The 24,076-nt window shown below is 36.4% G+C and overlaps 1 protein-coding gene and 1 pseudogene across 1 annotated transcript; both read right to left on the bottom strand.

Moving 5' to 3' along the window:
* Window positions 1–570: 570 nt before the first annotated feature.
* On the bottom strand, window positions 571–3,866 carry LOC127127026 (sphingoid long-chain bases kinase 2, mitochondrial). The gene is made up of 12 exons (XM_051056110.1): window positions 3,555–3,866; window positions 3,196–3,272; window positions 3,063–3,116; window positions 2,884–2,943; window positions 2,629–2,706; window positions 2,457–2,503; window positions 2,332–2,372; window positions 1,871–1,955; window positions 1,677–1,791; window positions 1,411–1,533; window positions 1,180–1,280; window positions 571–995 (listed from the first exon to the last, which is right to left on the bottom strand). Exons 1-12 carry the CDS (start codon window positions 3,700–3,702, stop codon window positions 866–868), a joined length of 1,059 nt encoding a protein of 352 aa, XP_050912067.1. The 5' UTR covers window positions 3,703–3,866; the 3' UTR covers window positions 571–865.
* Window positions 3,867–23,127: 19,261 nt separating this feature from the next.
* Window positions 23,128–23,227, bottom strand: LOC127133810 (uncharacterized; annotated as a pseudogene).
* Between the last annotated feature and the right edge of the window lie 849 nt (window positions 23,228–24,076).

Raw genomic sequence — 24,076 nt, forward strand, 5'->3', positions numbered from 1 at the left:
ATCTTACATTCTAACCTCTTTATAATAAGAAGGAAAAAATAAAAGAAATCAATGAGAACTAGCATTGTCAAACATCCCTTGCAAAACTCACAGGGCACTATTTATTTAGGGAACATAAGGAAATAAATTTGAATGAGTCCGAAAAACAAAGAAACAAACTAGGTATGTACAAACCTGTGACATGAAATACAACGTTTCCAACTCCCCTTGAATGGTCTCTACAACTTTGGAATGATCGACAGATGATCTTCAGCCTCAGTTTCACTCATCTTCAGCAAGTTCAAGACCCGTCTTAGAAGTTTCGAGAGAGAAACATCAATGCCCTAATGTTCGGAGATATACCATGCTAGCCGGCTTGAGAAGTTCACTATGAGGTTCAGAATCTTGAGTTAGAGATAGCCGGTTGGATTTCTTCTACTTCAGAACTATTGTTTTTCAAGTAACTTTATTTCAGAGTATTGATATAGAACTCATTCAGAGGACAAACTAATAATTTTCATGCAATCAAATCTCAGGCCAGTCATTTGAGTAATAAATTGACACTGCCATACAAATGAAAAGATGCAAAACTTTGGAGAGACGGGAGATAACTATTTTTAAACTTCCAATCTGTACAGTTTTTTACATTCTATAAATGTAGAAATTTTTTACAGTAATCAAGTAAAGTAAACACCAACCCATTTTCAACTCAAAATTATGATTTCTCGGCTTCTCGCCCCTAAGGCCACACAAAAAAAGGATGTTAGAAACCTACTCTGATGCTTAAGCAATTGAAACAAAAATCCTCTTCTATTTAAAGCTAACAAATTACAAGGCATGAACAGCGTCATCTCTTTTTTGTGGAATCTGTTATACTCTAAAAGGATCAAAATATCATCTCAATAGCAGCAGGCAGAACACAAATCTTTTTTGGAAGGAATCCTAAATGCTCTCCATCAGATTGAATATAGATGCCACCTTTGCCCGACATGTCCTCCACCTCAATAGAAAGTACACTACGATACAAACATCACTCCAAATGAGTATAGCCACAAACCTTATAGAAACGTGGTAGGTAGAGGCAAAAATAATAAAATTGACAAGACCGTGTAATCTAAAATTAAACTCATTGGTCATCTAATTATTAGTAATTAATCATCGAGATGATAGGTATGTTTCCTTCTATGAAAAAAGTGATACCTTCTTGTAGATACATTTTTAACCGAGAGATGTGTCCCATTGTAAAGTTTATGTAATTTGAGGACAAAATCATACCACTTGAAGTCCTGAAGAATCACAACCTGCAGAATTTATGTGAAACTACAAACTTCATTAGAAGATGAGTAGGAGTTTAGGAATAGGTTTAGCCAACAGATCGCTAAAAATAGATGATAATCTTCATCACTGAGATCCTTTAGGAAGACATTTCACCTCTAAATTTCCAGTGAAAGGATCGGCATTCGGTGCAATTTTCATGCCGCCGCCAAAGTATTTTGCATTACCGGCACAAATAGCTGTCACTTGAGGAAATGTAACCCACTCGCCTTCGTTGAACTGCACTTTTTCATTTAATATAAAACTTGTGTGATACTTCTAGTGCACTTATATAAAGGCTATCGAAGAGCTGAACTTATACAGGACCGATAGAGACAATTTACTGTTACCTTTCATTGCAAGAGTAAAAAACTAACACTGACCTTGATTCTCAGATCCTGATTTTGATGTCCCATAAAAGCTTGCAATGCACCAATGACATAGCACACTTTTCCAAATGCCTTGTACCTAGCAGCATGAAACCCTGCCTTTGCAGTCCTGCAAAAGATCAACTCTGCAATTTATATATAATTCCTGTGTTATTGTGCTTATTTGAAAATATCTAAGTAAGCCTTACAAATGAATGTCGGCAATATTTATGAAGTAATGATGTTCGCGACTTTCTCCACTAATAACTCCGATATCTATCTTTGATCTCAACCCTAAAGAAAGAAGGATTTGTTTCCTCTAAAATGAGCACTCGCTTTAGTTGGTAAAGTAAGACATCTTAACCGTTGATGAGAAAATCAATAGTTGATATTCTAACACATGTAGGATTTGTTATGCATATACCCAAAATATCAACCATTTGGTTTAGTTATCATCAACAATTAAGATTACTTACTTTATCCACTAAAGTGAATTGTTCATTTTAGAGGAGTTAGATCCAAAGAAGAAATGTATTAGAAAGTATTAAGGGGAAAAAACTAAAAGAATATGTAGCAACATAAGATGTGAGGCTAGCTTCACTATGCTTGAGCTATAACACAACTAGGCTAGAAGAAAATAGCAATTCTAAAACAAGAAAAAGATAAAAACCTCTAGCAACGCGTTCAACAGCCTCACAGGGATCATTTTTCCTAGAAAAGAGTCAATAGATGTTTCTATTAACTTCAATTATATAGAGATGCAAAATGAATGAAAATACAAAAGAACGAACGAACCATCCAAATGTTCTAGCAAAATCAGAACCAGTCCCCAAAGGGATAAGCTGCATAGAGATAAAATATAGTTAATGATAGTACCATTCAGGATATTTAATAGAGATTTGAGAAACTAAAACCAAGTGCATTGAATAAAAACTGAGAATATAGCATTCTGGAAGCGGCTACTCACACCAAGAGCAGTTGAACGCGTAGACTCATTCGTTTGATTTGCAACTGGCTTTCCAGCCCAGAAAAACCCATTAACAACCTGCTTATAATGAACTGAGGAACATTAGGCGCAAAAGGAAGAAAGAATGTAGAAATTTCTCTACAATTACGCTTGCTATCAAGTAAATATGTTTTACAAAAAAGACTTGGTTGAGCCCTTTCTAATAAGACAGAAAGTAGAAACTAGTAAAAGATTTCACTTCGCAACAATCTATACCTCATGAAGAGTTCCATCGCCTCCAACAGCAATGACAGCATCAGCCCCTTCCCTTATAGCCTATATAGCACGCGATAACAATATAGTTTATGACCAAACCACACGAAAAAAATACCTGTAAACACCTAAGTTTAGTTCTTAAAGCTAATACCAATTCATTTAAAACCCTTGAAACTAACCTCTCGCGTTATGTCAATAGCATGACAAGGGCCAGAAGTCAAGGATTCACATATCTATTCAAAAATCAAAAAGGGTGAAAACACATGTATCATGAAATCCAAAATAAACAAACACATAATAGAAAGGACTCACATTGCATTCTTTACCAAGGCGAGACTTAAGATACGGAACTAACTTCCTCCACTCTCTACCCGTCCTTCCATTAGCACCTACAACCCAAGTTGATTGGTTCAATATTTTGACAAAATGTCCACTGTATACAACACTTAACTTAAGCACTCCAATAATCTAAGAAGCACGGACACCGAAAACATGACACTGATACGTCCACGTCAGTGATAATCACAAGTGTCGGTGTGGCTTTCGGACACAGATGTCTAGATAACAAACTAACTAACTATCTGAGCATCAATTTTGGGGAAAGAATTGAACATTATGTAAGAAAGGAATAATTTTTTTTGTGAGCAAGCAAAGAGAGAAGAAAAAACCACCTTGAGGGTTGACGATGAAAACAAGGTCCTTTCGACGAGAAGAAGAGGATGAATCAATGCCAAGGAAGCGTTCCGGCGTGATAGGTTGGAGCTCTGATCTGAAAACCATGTTGTTAGGCATGGAAAATCCTTTACCCAATGCTACCATGGATGAAGATTGTGGTGAATTGGGAGAAAAAAAGAGAGGGATTCCTTTGGTTTGGTCCTATGTGTTGAAGATATCGCTCGTGTTACGACTTGTCATAAGAACTATCGTTCTAACCAAAGCACTTTTTCGTTTTTTCCTCATGTCATTTAACTCAACTTTTCTGATTTGTCTTAACGAGTTGGTTTCATTCAAAACAAAATCAATAAAAATAATAGTTCATTTAATTTGGTTTAATTTGATTTTTTTTAATAATTTTTTCACATGAATTCAAATTAAATCAAACTAAAGAAAGGAAATAGTTTTATTTGACTCAATCTTGTATATTTTATTAAATTTTAAGAAATTATTTATAAAGAACAAATTTTAAAATATTATAATATTTTATAGTATTAAAATAACTTCAGGAATTATGATGAATAGTATATTACATAATAATAAAAAAAGAAAATAGTACAAATATTTTTTCTGAAAAAAATAAGCTACTATGAAAATAAATAAATAATAATAATAATAATAATAATAATAATAGTAATAATAATAATAATAATAATAATAATAAAATAAATTTAATTGATATGCGTTCTCAATGTTCTCAATCTAAAAAAATATTATAAATCAATCACCAAGTATTAGATAATTTTAAAGTGTTTAACTTTTATATTAAGTGTTCTGAGCCGACCACGTCTATCCGAGCCGACCATCAAGATCCAACTCCTCCTTAAATCTTATTGATGCGTAAATATTAACATCTTAATAATTACAAGAGATTTCAATTGCGAGTGGATTCGGCGTTCTTCGGATTTCACAGCTAACAAATAATAAGTTAGTTATTTCGCCCTTTCTATATAGAGAAGACGTCAAATTAAGGTAATAGGTTTCAAATTCAATTTCACTTCACTCTTCTTTCTCACATACTAACTTGAGCGTTGGAGTCTTAATCTTGCAGGTCTCCCACTCCACTACATCAGAAGCAGCGATCAACCATCATTGTCGTTTCTTCTTTCATTTCTGTTCCAAAACGAAACAATGGCACAGTTTATGGGAACCAGCTTCTAATTTTTATGATTTCCACGAATTCATGTTCGCCCTCCAACTTCACGGTTCGTAACATCCTTTGATCATCAGAGCAATAGTGTTCTCAATCAAGTGCGAGGATCCAACGAGTCTTGATTCAATCATGCATAATCTCAATTTTGTTTCCTCATATTTCTACACATTTAGTTCTTACAATTCTCGATGATGGATGGATCTAAGACTACCATATCTACCGTTGCGCGCAAAGCTAGTGGTCACTGCTCTAGCAACAAACAATCAACCACCACTTTCTCCTCCATAAAACGTCGTAGATCCTGGAACGGTCATTTCGCTACATCCAGATCTGGTTCAAGCTTCACAGTTAGTCATATCTATTCAAACTACCACCTTTGATTCCTCATCCTAAAGCCTTATTTGGCCTCCACACACTACAAGAAAGCATTGGTGTGTAAGGTGCTAACGAATTGTTGAACAACATGTTTAACATTGTTTGACAGCAAAACTCACATGCGCTTGAAGTGAGGCTTCAACGCTTAAAAAAAACTTTAAGAAATATGATACCAAAATAAAACAATAGAATAAATACAAACTACCAAAAAGTATCTGAGATGGTAGAGGTCTCTTTTGACTTAGTCAACTCTAGACATGCAGTAGTGTTACACTTTTTGAGGAAGAATTTCGTCGTCTATTATGGTTTTCTCCAACTCGAGAGTTGTCTCTACAAATGTGCGTCTTTACAATTGCATATAGACGGCTTATAATAAATAAATAAAAACAAAAAAAACTATATATATATATATATATATATATATATATATATATATATATATATATATATATATGTGTGTGTGTGTGTGTGTATGCGCGCGTGTGTGTGAAAATTTAATAAGAGACAAAAAAAAGTCAAAAATTTAACATTTATTATTCACATCACAGATGATTAAATATATTTAGATAGGATTCTTCGATTAATTGAGTAATTGGTCTGGTTCTAATAGACCAACCGATAGTTATATTGGTCTTAGGTATACTCCCTAGTCTTTACTATCTATTAGTGGTGTTAAACTTCAAGTGTGATATAAATAGGGGTGTGCAAATAAATTGGTTTTCATTAACTAAATTACTATCTAAATTTATCCAATTTTTAAAATCTAACCCAAATTTAAAATTTAAAACCTGGCTCAATTATGCGAGGGAAAAATAACTGGTACCCATAATCCAATGTGTGCCAGTTATCGGGTACCTTAATATCATTTGTCACTTTTATTATGTTGTTCTTTCCCAATTTACGAACCATAATCTTATGTTTCCTTTGAACCATAATCATCATTTGTCCCTTAATTTCCCAAATCAAAATTAACCTAAATTATGTGAAATCAAGATAATCAGAAGGAAGAGCTTCGAATTGAGTACAGTTTCTTACAAAATGTTGCAGGAATTCCATCTAAGTTCTGATACAAGGAGCTTGAAAAAGACACGAATAAGTTTCAAGCAATAATCGGTTAGGACATCAACTTCAGTTTTCAAAGGCATTTTAAATTATAAAACTTCAGTTGCTTCGAAAAGAATCTATAGTGAAGAAAGTGGTGAATGAGAATTCATATCAGAAGTTTTAGCTATTTCTAGTGTTTGATATGTTAATCTTGTAAGAATTTTTAATTGCAATAATTCTCCAACACCGCCTAGACATCTTGTACATGAAATTTTTACAAATTGATCATTGGATTGTTAAATTTTTCCTATATGAAGGAAATAAGGGCGCCTTGGAATCTAATGCATAATATTCCTAATGATGTTTCTAAAGCATTGAAATATCTTCATCATGATTGTAGATCTAGATTTTGAATCTTAAGGTGAAGCCAGAGAATATACTTTTAGATGAAGATTTAATCATTTTTTTTTTGTTGATTTTGGTCTATCAAAACATGTAGGAAAAGATGAGAGTTATGTTCCAAATTTAAACTTCATATTGTAACACTATCACTTTGATTTTTCATGTTGTTATTATATTCATTGAATATATGTTCAGGTGAGCTTCTAGAAAAGTAAACGTGTGGTGGCACCACATTTTGAGACTAAAATACGTGAAAATGGAGAAGCTCCAAATTGGAGCATTAGAAAAACGATAAATATTGGACTAAACACTACAGTACAAACCTTTAAAATACTGGATAATGGATATAATAAATAAAATAAAGTAAAATTTAATATAATATCCTTTATAAATATTAATATTAATATAAGATAGATAGATAGAATATTTTTAATAGCAACAAAAAGGTTTTTTATTTTAAAAAACACGTACAATGGACAAAAGGTAGTTTTTTTTTTCATATTTTTGTATTGTAAATATTCGAGAGAAAACATATTTATAATATAAAATAAAAGGGTATTTTCATTTTTTAAATAACTTGTACTAAGGATAAAAAGTTGTCTCCTGGTTTAGTGAGGACAAAAATTTCAGTTAGATAATACTCCCTCCATTCATTTTTAAGTGTCATTTTTTTGATAAATTTTTGTTTCTTTTTAATTGTCACTTATAGAATTCAAGGTAATATCAAATGCACTTTTGTCAAATATGCAATTATTACAGATAGAGAAAGAGTAAAACGAATGTAGGATATTATTAAGGGTATTATAGGTAAAATGAGAATTATTGTTTAAAAAGTAACATTAATTATTAGCTTTCTTGTTATATGAAAAAAGTCAAAAAATGACACTTAAAAAGGAACGGATGGAGTATAAATTTGGCATTTGGAAAAGTCAATAAGAGAAAGTCATGAATGGTTAGCTAGTTTCAAGGAAAGTCATAAATTGTTTAGCAAAAGCTAAATATGCATTTTCTCAATTGTTATAAATAGTAGTTATTACTTGTAATGAAACACCCATCAGAAAGAAAGTGAAAGTTAAAACAATAAAGAAAAAGGCTCCAGCGAGTTTTTTTTTTGTGCTTAGAAGAAGATTGTTTATGATGTTATTTTTTTAATATTATTCTTATAACAACACAATTATATTAAGGTAATTAAATTCATTTGCCAAGATTTGGCATCAGAGCTTGTTACATTAAAATGGCTACAAGTTCAAGCATTAATCAAGTTTTGTCGATGCAAACAACTGTTTTCAAATTCAATGGAAGATCAAATTTTCCTACGTGGAAACGATTGATGGAGTAGTGTTTAGAAACCAAGGGGTATGAAGAAATTATGAAGAAAGGCTTTGTTGAACCAACTAAAGAAGATAAAGGAAAAGTTGATAAGAAACAAGTTGAAAAAGATCGTCAACTCAACAAAAAAGATTTATTTTTGATATGTCAATTTGTGGAGCTATCTGTTTTTGAAAAAAAAACTTCATGTCAAAACAGCTAAGGAGGCTTGGTAAATTTTAGTTAAAACATATGAAGGTGTTGACCCAGTTAAACGAACGAGGTTGCAAGGATTAAAACGTCAGTTTGAGCTAATGGAGTAAGGAAAAGATGAAAGCGTTCATGAATATTTTTCACAAATGGACAAACTAGTCAATGAAATGAAATCCAATGGTGATAGCCTAAAGGAGAAAGATGTTGTGGAGAAAATTATGCGCACTCTTTCAGCTTGTTTTGATTACGTAGTAGCAACAATTGAAGAAGGAAAAGATGTCACCATGATGACTTTAAATGATTTGCAAGCATCTTTGAAGTCACGTGAGATGCGGATGAACGAGAGATCAAGTGGCACATTTGAGCAAGATTTAAAAGCTCAAACAAATGTAAGAAATGACAAACCTGTGCAAAGAAATCAAAACCACTTTCAAAGAGGACATAGTTCCAAAGTTAACTGGAGGAATTCTCAAACTGACTTAAGCCAAAGCACCCGAGGTAATGGCTCTTTTAAACATAAATCTAATATTCAATGTCACAAATGTCAAAACTACAGACATTTTCAATCAGAATGCAAATCTCATATTCAGTGCCATAATTGTAAAAAGTATGGTCACTATAGTCGAGAATGTCATGCTAAATCATTGAATATTAGAGAAGTCATGCTCGAGTTGTAGAAATTGAAGATGATATGAAAATGGTGCTTACAACATGTCATGTTATAGCCGATAAAAATGATGATCAATGGTTGTTAGATATTGGTCACAGTAACCATTTAAGTGGGAATTAGGAACTATTTAGTATCTTAGATGAAAGTTTCTGCAGCATAGCCAAGCTCGATGATAATTCAAAACTTCAAGTTTTGGGAAAAGGAAATATCGCCATCAGATTAAAGGATGGATCTTTGAATTTTATTTCTGATGTATTCTATGTACCTAGTATATGTTAGAATCTCTTAAGCGTTGGATAACTTGCTGAGAAAGGCTATGATTTAAACTTCAACAAAAGAGGTTGCACTATCAATGATGTTGAGATGGGCCCCATAGCAAAGACAAGCATGTCAAGAAATCGTATATTTCCAATGAACATCAAGTATACTGCTAATATGTGTTGCAAAATTGTATCTATTGATGATAGTTGGCTTTGGCACATGCGTCTTGGACACTTCAACTTTGAAAGCATAAAGTTTCTTGCAAATAAGAAATGGGTCATTGGCTTGCCTGTTATCCAAGTTCATGACCAACTGTTTGAAGCTTGTGTAGTAGGAAAGAGGAGTCGAGATCCTTTTCCTAAAGGGAAGGCATGGAGAGCTACAAAACTACTTGAGCTTGTGCACTCTGATTTATGTTATGTGGAAGTACCATCCAATGGAGGTAATAAATATTTTATTACTTTTATTGATGACTTTAGTAGGAAAACATGGGTTTATGTTTTGAAAAATAAACCAGATGCTTGTGATACACTCAAAAGATTTATGGCGTATGTTGAAAGACAAAGTGGTTATACTCTGAAAACCTTCACAATTGACAAGGGAAAAAAGTATATTGTATGTGATGATTTCTTGAGAAATCATGGAGTTACGCATCAAATGACTGTAAGATACACTCCTCGACAAAATGGAGTGGCAAAAGGAAAGAATATAACAATCATGGATAATGTGAGAAGCATGCTGCATTGCAAGAATTTACCCAAGAGTTTTTGGGCCGAAGCAGTGACTTGTGTGGTATACCTTTTAAATAGGTATCCATTGAAAACTATACGCCATAAAACTCCATAAGAAGCTTGGAGTGAGCAAAAGCCAAATTCGAGTAACTTGAAAGTTTTTGGTTGTATTGCTTATGTGTATGTTCCAGATCAACTGAGGAAGAAGCTTGATGACAAGGAAAAAAAGTACATCTTTGTAGGATATAATGAAGAAACAAAAGCCTATGAATTGTACAATCCAGAAACTCAAAAAGTAGTCATCAACGGGGATGTTACCTTTCATAAAGATGGATCATGGGATCTGTCAGAAAAGAAAAAGAGTCGTTGCATGTACCAGTTACTATAAATGAGGAAGTAGATGATAAAGTTAATGAACCATCCACTGAACCAACATTTGATGAACTATCCACTGAACCAACACAACACTCACCACCTCATAGATATCCATAACGGGAGCTTCATCCACCTCCTCACTTGAAAGATTATGAAGTTGGTCAAGATGATGATTCTGATGATATGGAGGAAGAAATTACTTATTATGCCTTATTTTTTGATTGTGATCCTATGACATATAAGGAAGTAGCCAATAAAGATTGTTTGATGAATAAATTCATGTAATTGATAAAAATAATACATGGGAGTTAACTACACTTCCAGAAGGAAAGAAGCCAATTGGAGTCAAGTGGGTGCACAAAACTAAGTACAATCCAAAAGGAGAAGAGATCGCTTTAAAGCACGATTAGTAGAAAAAGGGTACAAACAAAAACCTGACATTGATTATTTTGAAGTTTTTGCTCCAATTGCTAGAATGGACACGATACACATATTTTTTTCCCTTGCTACATAAAATCAATGAAAGATATTTCAGATGGATGTCAAGTTCGCCTTCTTGAATGGTGTGCTTGAATAAGAAGTTTACGTAGAACATCCAATGATGTTCTACGTAAACTTCTTATTCAAGCACACCATTCAAGAAGGCAGACTTGACATCCATCTGAAATATCTTCCATTGGTTTTGGGTAGCAATGGAAAGAATAATGCGTACCACGTCCATTCTAGCAACTGGAGAAAAAACTTCAAAATAATCAATGTCGAGTTTTTGTTTATACCCTTTTGCTACTAAACGTGCTTTGAAGCGATCTACTTCTCCTTTTGGATTGTACTCAGTTTTGTGCACCCACTTCACTCCAATTGGCTTCTTTCCTTTTGGAAGTGTAGTTAACTCTCGTGTATTATTTTTCTCAATTGCATGAATTTATTCTTCCATTGCTTTCATCAAACAATCTTTATTGGATGCTTCCTCATATGTCACAGGATCACAATCAGCAAATAAAGCATAATAAGTAATTTCTTCCTCCATATCATAAGGATTGTCATCTTAACCAACTTCCTAATATTTCAAGTGATGAGGTGGATGACACTCCCGTTGTATATATCTACGAGGTGGTAGTCTTGTGTTGGTTCAGTGGATAGTTCATCAAATGTTGGTTCAGTGGATGGTTCATTAACTTTATCATCTACTTCTTCATTTATAGTAACTGGTGCATGCAACAACTCTTTTTTCTTTTCTGACTGGTCCCATGATCCACCTTCATCAAAGGTTGTCCTTGCTGATGACTACCTTTTGAGTTTCTGGATTGTACAATTTGTAGGCTTTTGTTTCTTCACTATATCCTACAAAGTTGTATTTTTTTCCCTTGTCATCAAGCTTCTTCCTCAATTGATCTAGAACACGTGCATAAGCAATACAACCAAAAACTTTAAACTTACTCAAATTTGGATTTTGCCCACTCCAAGCTTCTTATGGAGTTTCACTGGACACCTATTTAAAAGGTATACTGCACAAGTCACTACTTCAGCCCAAAAACTCTTAGGTAAATTCTTCCAATGCGGCATGCTTCTCACATTATCCATGATTATTCTATTCTTTCTTTCTGTCACTCCATTTTGTTGAGGAGTGTATCTTGCAGTCATTTGATGCTTAACTCCATGCTTTCTCAAGAAATCATCACATACAATATACTTTGTTCCCATATCAGTTCTTAAGGTTTTCAGAGTATAACTATTTTGTCTTTCAACATACGCAATAAATCTTTTGAGTGCATCACAAGCATCCGATTTATTTTTCAAAATATAAACCCATATTTTCCTACTAAAGTCATCAATGAAAGTAAGAAAATATTTATTACCTCCATTGGGTGGTACTTCAACATAGCATAAATCAGAGTGCGCAAGCTCAAGTGGTTTTGTAGCTCTTCATGCCTTCCCTTTAGGAAAAGGATCTTGATGCTTCTTTCCTACTACACAAGCTTCACACACTTGGTCAGGAATTTGGATAAATGGCAAGCCAATAATTCATTTCTTATTTGCAAGAAACTTTATGCTTTCAAACTTGAAGTGTCCAAGACACATGTGCCAAAGCCAATTCTCATCAATAGCTATAGTTTTGCAACACATATTAGCACCATACTTGATGTTCATTGGAAATAGACGATTCTTTTACATGTTTGTCATTGATATGAGGACCATCTCAGCATCATTGGTAGTGCAACCTATTTTGTTGAAGTTTAAAGCATATCCTTTCTCAGCAAGTTATCCAACGCTTAAGAGATTCTGACATATACTAGTTACATAGAATACATCAAAAATATAATTCAAAGATTCATCATTCAATCTGATGGCGGTTTTTCCTTTTCCCAAAACTTGAAGTTTTGAATTATCATCGAGCTTGACTATGCTGCGGAAACTTTCATCTAAGTTACTAATTCCCACTTAAATGGTTACTGCAACCAGTATCTAACAACCATTGATCATCATTTTTTTCGGGTATAACATGACATGTTATAAGCACCATTTCCATATCATCTTCAATTTTTGCAACTCGAGCATGGCTATCTCTAATATTCAATGATTTGGTATGACATTCTCGACTATAGTGACCATACATTTTACAATTATGGCACTGAATATGAGATTTGTATTCTGATTGAAAATGTCTGTAATTTTGACATTTGTGACATTTAATATTAGATTTATTTTTAAATGAGCCATTACCTCATGTGTTTTGGCTTAAGTCAATTTGAGAATTCCTCCAGTTACCTTTGGAACTATGTCATCTTTGAAAATGGTTTGTGTAACACCCCGATAATAATATGATAATTATTTAAATTAAGTTAATAATATATTTATTAATTTAATTAGATAATTGGATTATTATTATTATTATTATTATTTTGGAATTATTGAATTATTATTATTATTTGAATAATAATATAATTTTGGAAAATATATAAGTTGGAATAAGGAAAAAGAGTTTCATTTGGAAAATAAGGTTTTCACGTGAAACAGAGAAGCGATTGAGAAAGCGGAGAAAAGGGCAAGAGGAAGAGCTAGAGAGCAAGGGTTGGAGAACGAAAAGCTTGAAGCTCAAGGTTGCCGGATTAACTCAGGTAAGGGGGGTTTATCGTCGTTTAAAGGGTATTATGGGTTAGCATGTAATGGGTAGTGATAAACCGTGAATTGACCCTAATTGGGATTTTGAAATGCTGAGAAATTTTGATGAATAAGTTGTGTTAGACTGTAATTAAATCTGTGTTTGGGTTAGTTGTAAATTTCCGAAAGTGTAGCTTTTTACGGAATTGGAATCGGAGGTCCGGAAGTCCTCCAATGGCGGAAAATGCGGAAAATTCTGCATTCTGCCTTGAGTTAGCGCAGGAACAGCTTTTGTCTTGCGTTAACCGGTTAACCCAGGGTGTTAACCGGTTAACACTGTTTTGAATTGTGAAAATTTGCTGTTTTGTCTGCGTTAACCGGTTAACCCAGGGTGTTAACCGGTTAACACTGTTGTGATTGCTGAAATATTGCTGTTTGTGCTGCGTTAACCGGTTAACCCAGGGCGTTAACCGGTTAACACTGTTAAGTTTTGGGACAGGAAGCGTGTTGTGCTGCGTTAACCGATTAACCCAGGGCGTTAACCGGTTAACGTTGTTGCAGAGTGGAAAAAGTGTTAATTAAAATGTTGTGTGCCTAATTGGTGGTTGCCTATATCGGTGTGTGATATAGTAGGGATGATTTCCCGCTGTTTTGAGCAGTATAGGTATTAGTAGAGTGTGCTAATACTGTGTTTAATTATTTGACATGATATGATGTGTTGATACATGTGTTGATGATGTATGATGATATGCATAGTGCTGTGAATGTATATATTATGCATGTATTTGTGAATGGACTGTTGTATGGCTTAGAGTGTGAGCATATGTCCATTGTGAATTATTGTTGATGTTGCATTGCTAGATGATTAGCGTGCATAGCATAGCCTGTGGGGCTGTAGCTAATTCCCATGGTGAGGAATTAGTGAGTGAATCATTTTGGATTTGTTGTTGATGTTTGCATGCTAGGTGATTAGTGTGCATAGCATAGCCTTCGGGGCTGTAGCTAATTCCCATGGTGAGGAATTAGTGAGTGAGTCATTAGATCTCAAATGAGTGGGACTAGTGAGCTTAGTAGCCGTATCTGGATTGATCGGTGAGCTTGAACTATATGTTCAAGAATAGTCGGTACCGCATGTGTGGAGTCTCATTGCATAATGTATGTCTGGCGTATAATATGAATGGATGTATTCCAATATTATACGTGTGTTTGTGTTGTTATGGAGTATGATTTGAGATTATACTTGTGATTTATGTTGGTGTGAGTATGATGTTGAGCTGATGTGCTGTTACTGATTGTATGTTGTGATTAGGGTGATTAATGTGTCAAATTACTTAACATGACATGAGATTTTATAATGCTTATTATATCGATTGAGGAACTCACCCTTACAACTATTTTTCAGGTAACGAGCAATGAGTTGAGTAGAAGCTAATACTTGGAGTCTAGTGTAGTCTCCTTAGTGGGTCATGCTCTGATAGATGTAACATCGGGATGGGATGTTCTGAATATTTTATTGATTGGTTGTGAACCGTTTTACATGTAATATGTTACATGTTTTGAATGATAATTTGATCTCTATCCGCTGCGTATTATGCAACTGTTTTATTTGATAAATAAATGAGCATGACAAGCTACTTTGATGAATAGTGTGGAATGTTGTGTGACACCCTTGAATGCATAATTACTCTGATTTATATATGTTGTTATTTTAATTAAATATATTGGGGTATTTTAGAAGGGTGTTACATTAGTGGTATCAGAGCATAGTCGGTCGAGTCGAGTCGTAATTATTCTGTTTCCCCTGTACGGTATAGGTGTTGTGTAACCCTATCAGTACTCATTGTTTTAGTTTGTTTGGGTTTTCAGAATAGAGATGGCTGGAAGAGGTAGAGATGATGCTGCGATTGCTGAGGCTCTGGGTATGCTAGCTGGAGTACTTGGAGGAAATCCGAATGTTGTGGGAATGGGAGCTGCTCGTCAACTGAGTGAGTTCCAGAAGAACAATCCTCCAATGTTCAAGGGAGCATACGATCCAGATGGTGCTCAGAAGTGGTTGAAGGAGATCGAGAGGATCTTCCGAGTGACTGAGTGTGCCGATAACCAGAAGGTCAGGTTCGGTACGCATATGCTGTCAGAGGAAGCAGATGATTGGTGGGTTGCTACCCGCACTGAGTTGGAATCTGCTGGAAATGTTGAGATCACTTGGGCTGTGTTCAGAGAGAGATTCCTGAGGAAGTACTTTCCAGAGGATGTCAGAGGAAAGAAAGAGATAGAGTTTTTGGAATTGAAGCAGGGTAACAGGTCTGTTACTGAGTATGCTGCTAAGTTCACGGAGTTGTCGAAGTATTATACTCCCTATAATGAGGCTGCTGGAGAATTTTCGAAATGTGTGAAGTTTGAGAACGGGTTGCGTCCCGAGATCAAGCAGGCTATTGGATATCAGCGGATCAGAGTGTTTTCTGACTTGGTTGACTGTTGCAGGATTTTTGAACAGGATTCCAAAGCCAGAGCAGAGAGCTATCAACAGAGAGTTGATAGGAAAGGCAAGAATCAGAATGATCGTGGGAAACCGTATGCAGCTGGCAAAGGTTTCCAGAAGCAGAATGGGATGAAGAGGCCTAGTGGGGGAGACTCTAGTGCCCCTGCTAAGTGTTATAGATGTGGTCGGGCTGGACATCGTGTCCATGAGTGTACCAGTGCTGAGATGAAGTGTTTCAAGTGTGGCAAAGGTGGTCATTTGGCTGCAGAGTGCCGGTTGAAGACTGTAACTTATTTCAACTGTGGAGAGTTGGGGCATATCAGTCCACAGTGTCCTAAGCCGAAGAAAGAGAATCAGTCAGGAGGCAAGGTCTTTGCTTTATCGGGTTCTGAGACTTCTGCAGATGATCGTTTGATCCGAGGTACGTGTGATATTAATGGCTTTCCTCTTGTAGCTATTATTGACACCGGTGCTACTCATTCCTTTATATCTTTGGATTGTGCTGTGAAACTTAAGTTAGAGATATCTGAGATGCTTGGAAGTATGGTGATTGATACTCCTGCGAAGGGTTCAGTGACTACTACTTCAGTTTGTTTGAGTTGTCCTTTGAGTATTTTTGGTAGAGACTTTGGGATAGACCTTGTGTGTCTTCCACTAGTGCAGATTGATGTTATCTTGGGAATGAACTGGTTGGTGTTTAACCGAGTTTCTATCAACTGTTTTGATAAGACTGTGATATTTCCTGAGATTGAGGAAGGAAAGAGTTGGTTTCTATCAGCCAGGCAGGTGAATGAGGAAGTAGCAGATGGGGCGGAGTTGTTTATGCTGTTAGCGACTATGGAGGCTAAAGATAAACTGATGATTGGCGATCTGGCAGTGGTGTGTGATTTTCCTGATGTGTTTCCTGAAGAAGTGAATGAATTGCCGCCAGAGCGTGAAGTTGAGTTCTCGATTGATTTGGTACCTGGTACTAGACCGATATCGATGGCTCCGTACCGTATGTCTGCTGTTGAGTTAGCTGAATTGAAGAGTCAGTTGGAAGATCTGTTGGATAAGAAATTTATTCGTCCGAGTGTGTCACCGTGGGGTGCACCAGTGTTGTTGGTTAAGAAGAAAGAAGGTACTATGAGGTTGTGTGTGGACTACAGGCAACTGAATAAAGTGACGATCAAGAATCGGTATCCTTTGCCGAGGATTGATGATTTGATGGATCAGTTGGTTGGTGCAAGTGTGTTCAGCAAGATAGATTTGAGATCTGGGTATCATCAGATACGTGTGAAAACTGAGGATATTCAGAAGACTGCTTTCAGGACAAGGTATGGCATTATGAGTATTCTGTAATGCCTTTTGGTGTGACTAATGCGCCTGGAGTATTCATGGAGTATATGAATAGGATTTTCCATCCGTACCTAGACCAGTTTGTTGTGGTGTTTATTGATGACATTTTGGTGTATTCGAAATCTGAAGAAGAGCATGCTGAGCATTTGAGAGTGGTTTTAGAAGTCCTACGAGAAAAGAAGTTATTTGCTAAACTATCCAAGTGTGAATTTTGGTTAGAAGAGGTTAGTTTTCTTGGTCATGTGATTTCAAGAGGCGGTGTTGCTGTTGATCCTTCTAAGATAGAAGCGGTATCTAAGTGGGAAGCTCCGAAGTCAGTTTCTGAGATAAGGAGTTTTCTTGGACTTGCAGGTTATTATAGGAAGTTCATTGAGGGATTCTCTAAGTTGGCGTTACCGTTGACGATGTTGACTAGAAAGGGACAAGCGTTTGTTTGGGACTCGAAATGTGAAGAAGGTTTCCAAGAGTTAAAGAGAAGGTTGACTACTGCTCCTATTCTGATATTACCGAGTTCGTCGGAATCATTTGAGGTTTACTGTGATGCTTCACTGTTGGGTTTGGGTGGTGTGTTGATGCAGAATAAGCAGGTTATAGCTTATGCTTCGAGACAACTGAGGATTCATGAAAGGAACTATCCGACACATGATTTAGAGTTGGCAGTTGTGGTATTTGTTCTGAAATTATGGAGGCATTACTTGTATGGGTCAAGATTTGAGGTTTTCAGCGACCATAAAAGTTTAAAGTATTTGTTTGATCAGAAAGAGCTGAATATGAGACAGAGGAGATGGTTAGAATTTCTGAAGGATTATGACTTTGGTTTGAATTACCATTCGGGTAAAGCAAACGTAGTGGCTGATGCATTGAGTCAGAAATCATTGCATATGTCTATGTTAATGGTTAAGGAATTGGATTTAATTGAGCAGTTTAGAGACTTGAGTTTGGTGTGTGAGAGTACTCACAATAGTGTTAAATTGGGAATGTTAAAGTTAACGAGTGGCATTCTGGATGAGATTAGAGAGGGTCAGAAATCCGATATGCTTTTGGTTGATAAGTTGACTTTAGTGAATCAAGGTCAAGGTGGTGAATTCAGAGTTGATGAGAATGGTGTTTTGAAATTTGGTAATCGGGTGTGTATTCCGGATGTTACCGAACTTAAGAAGAGTATTCTGGAGGAAGGACATCGTAGTGGCTTGAGTATTCATCCTGGAGCTACGAAGATGTATCATGATTTGAAAAAGTTATTTTGGTGGCCGGGGATGAAAAGAGAAATTGCGAGTTTTGTTTATTCCTGTTTGACTTGTCAGAAGTCAAAGATTGAGCATCAGAAGCCGTCTGGGCTAATGCAACCGTTGGCTATTCCAGAGTGGAAGTGGGATAGTATCAGTATGGATTTTGTTTCTGGTTTACCGAGGACAAGTAAGAATTTTGAAGCTATTTGGGTGATTGTTGACAGATTGACAAAGTCGGCTCATTTCATTTCGATCAGAATGGATTATCCGTTAGAGAGATTAGCCGAGTTGTATATTGAGAAGATTGTAAGTTTGCATGGTATTCCGTCGAGTATTGTTTCAGACAGAGATCCTAGATTTACATCGAAGTTCTGGGAAGGTTTGCAGAGGGCTTTGGGAACTAAGCTGAGATTGAGTTCTGCATATCATCCGCAGACTGATGGTCAGACTGAGAGGACAATTCAGTCGCTAGAAGATCTTTTGAGGGCTTGTGTTTTGGAAAAGGGAGGTGCTTGGGATTGTTATTTACCTTTGATTGAGTTTACCTACAACAATAGTTTTCATTCGAGCATTGGTATGGCACCGTTTGAAGCTTTGTATGGTAGGAGATGTCGGACACCGTTATGTTGGTATGAGTCCGGTGAGAGTGTTGTGGTTGGACCGGAGATTGTTCAACAGACTACAGAAAAGATTAAGATGATTCAGGAGAAGATGAGAATTGCTCAGAGTCGTCAGAAGAGTTATCATGATAAGAGGAGGAAGTCACTTGAGTTCCAAGAGGGAGATCATGTGTTTCTTCGTGTTACTCCGATAACTGGTGTTGGTCGAGCTTTGAAGTCGAAGAAGTTGACACCTCGATTTATTGGTCCTTATCAGATTTTGGAGAGGATAGGGGAGGTAGCCTATCGTGTCGCTTTACCGCCGTCGCTTGCGAATTTGCATGAGGTTTTTCATGTGTCTCAGTTGAGGAGGTACATTCATGATCCGTCGCATGTAGTCCAAGTAGATGATGTACAGGTGAGAGATAACCTGACTGTTGAAACATCACCTATGAGGATCGAGGATCGAGAGTTGAAGCAGTTGCGGGGTAAAGAGATTGCCTTGGTGAAGGTAGCTTGGGGAGGACCAGCAGGTGGCAATGTGACTTGGGAACTTGAGAGTAAGATGAAGGAGTCTTACCCAGAGTTGTTCGCTTGAGGTATGTTTTCGAGGACGAAAACTCTTTTAGTGGGGGAGAGTTGTAACACCCCGATAATAATATGATAATTATTTAAATTAAGTTAATAATATATTTATTAATTTAATTAGATAATTGGATTATTATTATTATTATTATTTTGGAATTATTGAATTATTATTATTATTTGAATAATAATATAATTTTGGAAAATATATAAGTTGGAATAAGGAAAAAGAGTTTCATTTGGAAAATAAGGTTTTCACGTGAAACAGAGAAGCGATTGAGAAAGCGGAGAAAAGGGCAAGAGGAAGAGCTAGAGAGCAAGGGTTGGAGAACGAAAAGCTTGAAGCTCAAGGTTGCCGGATTAACTCAGGTAAGGGGGGTTTATCGTCGTTTAAAGGGTATTATGGGTTAGCATGTAATGGGTAGTGATAAACCGTGAATTGACCCTAATTGGGATTTTGAAATGCTGAGAAATTTTGATGAATAAGTTGTGTTAGACTGTAATTGAATCTGTGTTTGGGTTAGTTGTAAATTTCCGAAAGTGTAGCTTTTTACGGAATTGGAATCGGAGGTCCGGAAGTCCTCCAATGGCGGAAAATGCGGAGAATTCTGCATTCTGCCTTGAGTTAGCGCAGGAACAGCTTCTGTCTTGCGTTAACCGGTTAACCCAGGGTGTTAACCGGTTAACACTGTTTTGAATTGTGAAAATTTGCTGTTTTGTCTGCGTTAACCGGTTAACCCAGGGTGTTAACCGGTTAACACTGTTGTGATTGCTGAAATATTGCTGTTTGTGCTGCGTTAACCGGTTAACCCAGGGCGTTAACCGGTTAACACTGTTAAGTTTTGGGACAGGAAGCGTGTTGTGCTGCGTTAACCGGTTAACCCAGGGCGTTAACCGGTTAACGTTGTTGCAGAGTGGAAAAAGTGTTAATTAAAATGTTGTGTGCCTAATTGGTGGTTGCCTATATCGGTGTGTGATATAGTAGGGATGATTTCCCGCTGTTTTGAGCAGTATAGGTATTAGTAGAGTGTGCTAATACTGTGTTTAATTATTTGACATGATATGATGTGTTGATACATGTGTTGATGATGTATGATGATATGCATAGTGCTGTGAATGTATATATTATGCATGTATTTGTGAATGGACTGTTGTATGGCTTAGAGTGTGAGCATATGTCCATTGTGAATTGTTGTTGATGTTGCATTGCTAGATGATTAGCGTGCATAGCATAGCCTGTGGGGCTGTAGCTAATTGATAACACGAAATTATATCATATTTTAGGACTTAATTCCATTAAATTCTATGACTATTTATTTCGGTTTACTGCATTTTATGAGATATTACGTGGTATTTTCTTCCTATTTGTCTCAGGTAGTCTATTCTGAAGAACAAGTGAAAATGGAAGAAAAGGAGGTGCAAAAAGGAGAGAAAAGGGACCAAATGCCAAAGCCCAGATAAGTCACCAATGCTGTGCCTGTGACGGACGTCACAGGGTGCGTGACGAGCGTCACGCAAAGCAGCCTTGTGACGGACGTCACACATGGTGTGACGAGCGTCACACCGTTCCACTACTTTTTTGGCGCAAGTAACGCCCTCAGAAGACTTGAAGAAGAGACGTTGGGGAATTTGTGTCCTATATCCACGCCGTGCATTTAGCCACGTTGAAGAACTTGGGAAACGGAAAGCAGTTACCAGCACCAATATAAATAGCTATCTCTAAAACCTAAAAGGGTTCCTCGGTTTTTCCACGCTCGTACTGCCGAAGCTCTGCCCAATTTTCTTTTTACGCCTTTTGCTTATTTTTCTTTTCCAGCAACTTAACATTGTTTAATTATTTATTTCTTTTGCAAGTTCTACATTCTTTTTCCCTTGCAATTTACCTTTCCCTTTTTAGCATTTAGATATTTTTCGCATAATAGTTTCTACACCGGAAACTATTGTGCAACTTTTTATCGGATCTAACCTTACGTTAGAATCTAGTTTTTATTTCCTTGGTTTAAGTTATTGTTTAATTGAAGAATCCAAGAACAAATCCTACCGGCTTGTGGTGGAGTGTTCAAGACTATTGTATTACGCATTCAGGTTCTTTAATCATTATTTAATGTTTTGTTTTATTATTTATTTATATTATCTGCCTGGAATGAGTCTGTTTATGCATGATATGTATTCTTGTTTATTTAGCATGTCTGGCTAATTCGCCTAGATATCGGTATGTAAAGTAAGCAGAATAAGGGGTCAAGACTGAGTCGGTCTATTTAAACTTAAAAATTAAAATCAATCTTTTTACGGTCTCAACTTACAGGTTTAATAACAAGATTCTTTACAAAAGTAAAGGACATAAAGAAGTTAAAATCAATAGAGCGAGAGTTTGAGGTTTTAACTGGACAGTGTAAGTTAGGCATTAATTCTAGATCAGGGCGAGAGCAAGTTTTAGAGTTAATTAAATTCTGACCTTTTCCAAAAAGTATTTTTAAAGATTGAATGTGAGGACGAGAGTTAAGCATTTGGATTTAATTATATAACCTAAGTCAACAGAGCGAGAGTTTGAGATAAGGGTGTTCAAAACGGTCAGTGTTTTCTTAAAAGGAGTTTCTGCAACTTTATTGCTTTCAAAATATGGTTTTTGACTTAATCATAAGTGACAGCTACATTAATATAAAATCATGGTTTATTCAACAGAGCGAGAGTTTGAGATAAAACCTTTAACCAATAAAGTTAACCGAAACGATTTATTTTAAAACCAAGAAACCGACAAAGACTTGATTCCCTAGTTTTGACGAACTACATACCGATATCCGTTTTATTAATATTTAATCTAGATCTTAGTTTAGCTCTTAGTTTTTCCCCAAACAATCAAACATTTTCACCTTAGATTTACGTAGTAACCTTAGATAACGGTATATCGATTCATAAGTCCCTGTGGGATCGATATCTTTTAAAACTACGCGATAGAACTGTGCACTTGCAGTTTGTATCCCATTCTCGACTCACACAGTTGAGCGATCAAGTTTTTGGCGCCGTTGCTGGGGACTTTTATTTAATCGATATCGTAACTCTTCCGTTACGCTGTAGAGACTAAGGTTTCTTTTCCTTCTATTTTCTTTCTTTCGTTGATTTGTATGCCACGCACTCGCTCACAAGGCGAACCGCTCTATCTACGAATCAACGATATCGAACTATATCTCCGAGTCTTACGACGAATTCGGGAATATCGTGCTGAAAACAATCTCCCTCCTATAGAACTTCCTGATATCAAAAACCTTTTTCCTTCGAAAACCGAGATGGCAGAACCAGCTCGTGCTCTTAGAGATTACGCCGCTCCATCGCAAGATGAACCGCATTCAAGTATTGCTCCACCCGCAATCGAAGCAAACAACTTCGAACTTAAACCTTCGCTGTTGCAGGCTGTGCAACAGAATCAATTCTCTGGAAATCTTACCGAAGACCCAAATCTTCATTTATCCGTATTTGTTCAATACGCTGATACTGTTAAAGCTAATGGTGTCACTTCAGAGGCAATTCGACTTCGTCTTTTTCCTTTCTCATTAAGAGATAGCGCTAGAAGATGGCTTCAATCTCTTCCTTCCAACTCAGTCACCACCTGGAACGAGTTGAAGAAAGTTTTTCTTGCCCGATATTTTCCGCCAAGCAAAACAGCTATGTTAAGAGCCCAGATAAACGGATTTAAACAGAAAGACAACGAGTCTCTTTTCGAAGCATGGGAAAGATACAAAGACATGATGAGACTTTGCCCACACCATGGTTTGGAAGACTGGTTAGTAATTCACACATTTTATAATGGTCTCTTATACAACACCAGGTTAACAATAGACGCCGCTGCAGGTGGTGCACTAATGAACAAACCTTATGCTGATGCTTACCAGCTTATCGAGAGCATGGCCCAAAACCACTATCAGTGGGGAACCGAACGAACAACGGTGGAAAAACCTCAACCGAAAACTGGCATGTACGAGATAAGTAACCTTGATCACGTCAATGCAAAAGTGGATGCTTTGGTCCAGAAAATCGAAAGTTTAAATGTATCACCTCCAGCCGCCGTGGTTGCTATAACTCAGAATTGCGAGGTCTGTGGAATCCAAGGCCACACTCCTACGGACTGTCAACTCTTGACCGGAATCCAAGCAGAGCAAGTAAACTATGCTCAAGGAAGCCCCTATTCGAATACCTATAACCCAAATTGGAAGAACCATCCAAACTTTTCATATAAGAGTAACAATGCTTTATACGCACCTGGACAATCTCCAAATCAAGCCCCATCTATACCTCCGGGATATCAGAAGCCGAATCCATCCATGCCTAACAATAATACCCCTAGAAAATCCAACTTGGAAATCATGATGGAAAACTTTATAGCTTCCCAACAACAAACCAATAAAGATTTCTTAAACCAGAACATACACACTGGCGAACAACTTAAACAACTAGCAAGCAAAGTAGATGCCTTGGCTACCCATAACAAAATGCTGGAAACACAAATATCTCAAGTAGCTCAACAACAAGCACCTACTGCTGCACCAACTGGTACATTCCCTGGACAGCCCCAACCTAATCCGAAAAGCCAAGCTCACGCAATTATATTAAGAAGTGGAACGGA

This window comes from Lathyrus oleraceus, chromosome 3, assembly GCF_024323335.1.
Source record: "Lathyrus oleraceus cultivar Zhongwan6 chromosome 3, CAAS_Psat_ZW6_1.0, whole genome shotgun sequence".
Lineage (NCBI taxonomy): Eukaryota > Viridiplantae > Streptophyta > Magnoliopsida > Fabales > Fabaceae > Lathyrus > Lathyrus oleraceus.

What these genes read in the sequence shown, in the direction of transcription:
- LOC127127026 (XM_051056110.1), bottom strand. Translation starts at nt 3,702, where the DNA reads ATGGTAGCATTGGGTAAAGGATTTTCCATGCCTAACAACATGGTTTTC. An exon ending in TTTCATCGTCAACCCTCAAG is followed by an intron (nt 3,273 to 3,554) that starts GTGGTTTTTTCT and finishes CTTGGGTTGTAG; the next exon opens with GTGCTAATGGAAGGACGGGT. An exon ending in GCCTTGGTAAAGAATGCAAT is followed by an intron (nt 3,117 to 3,195) that starts GTGAGTCCTTTC and finishes ATTTTTGAATAG; the next exon opens with ATATGTGAATCCTTGACTTC.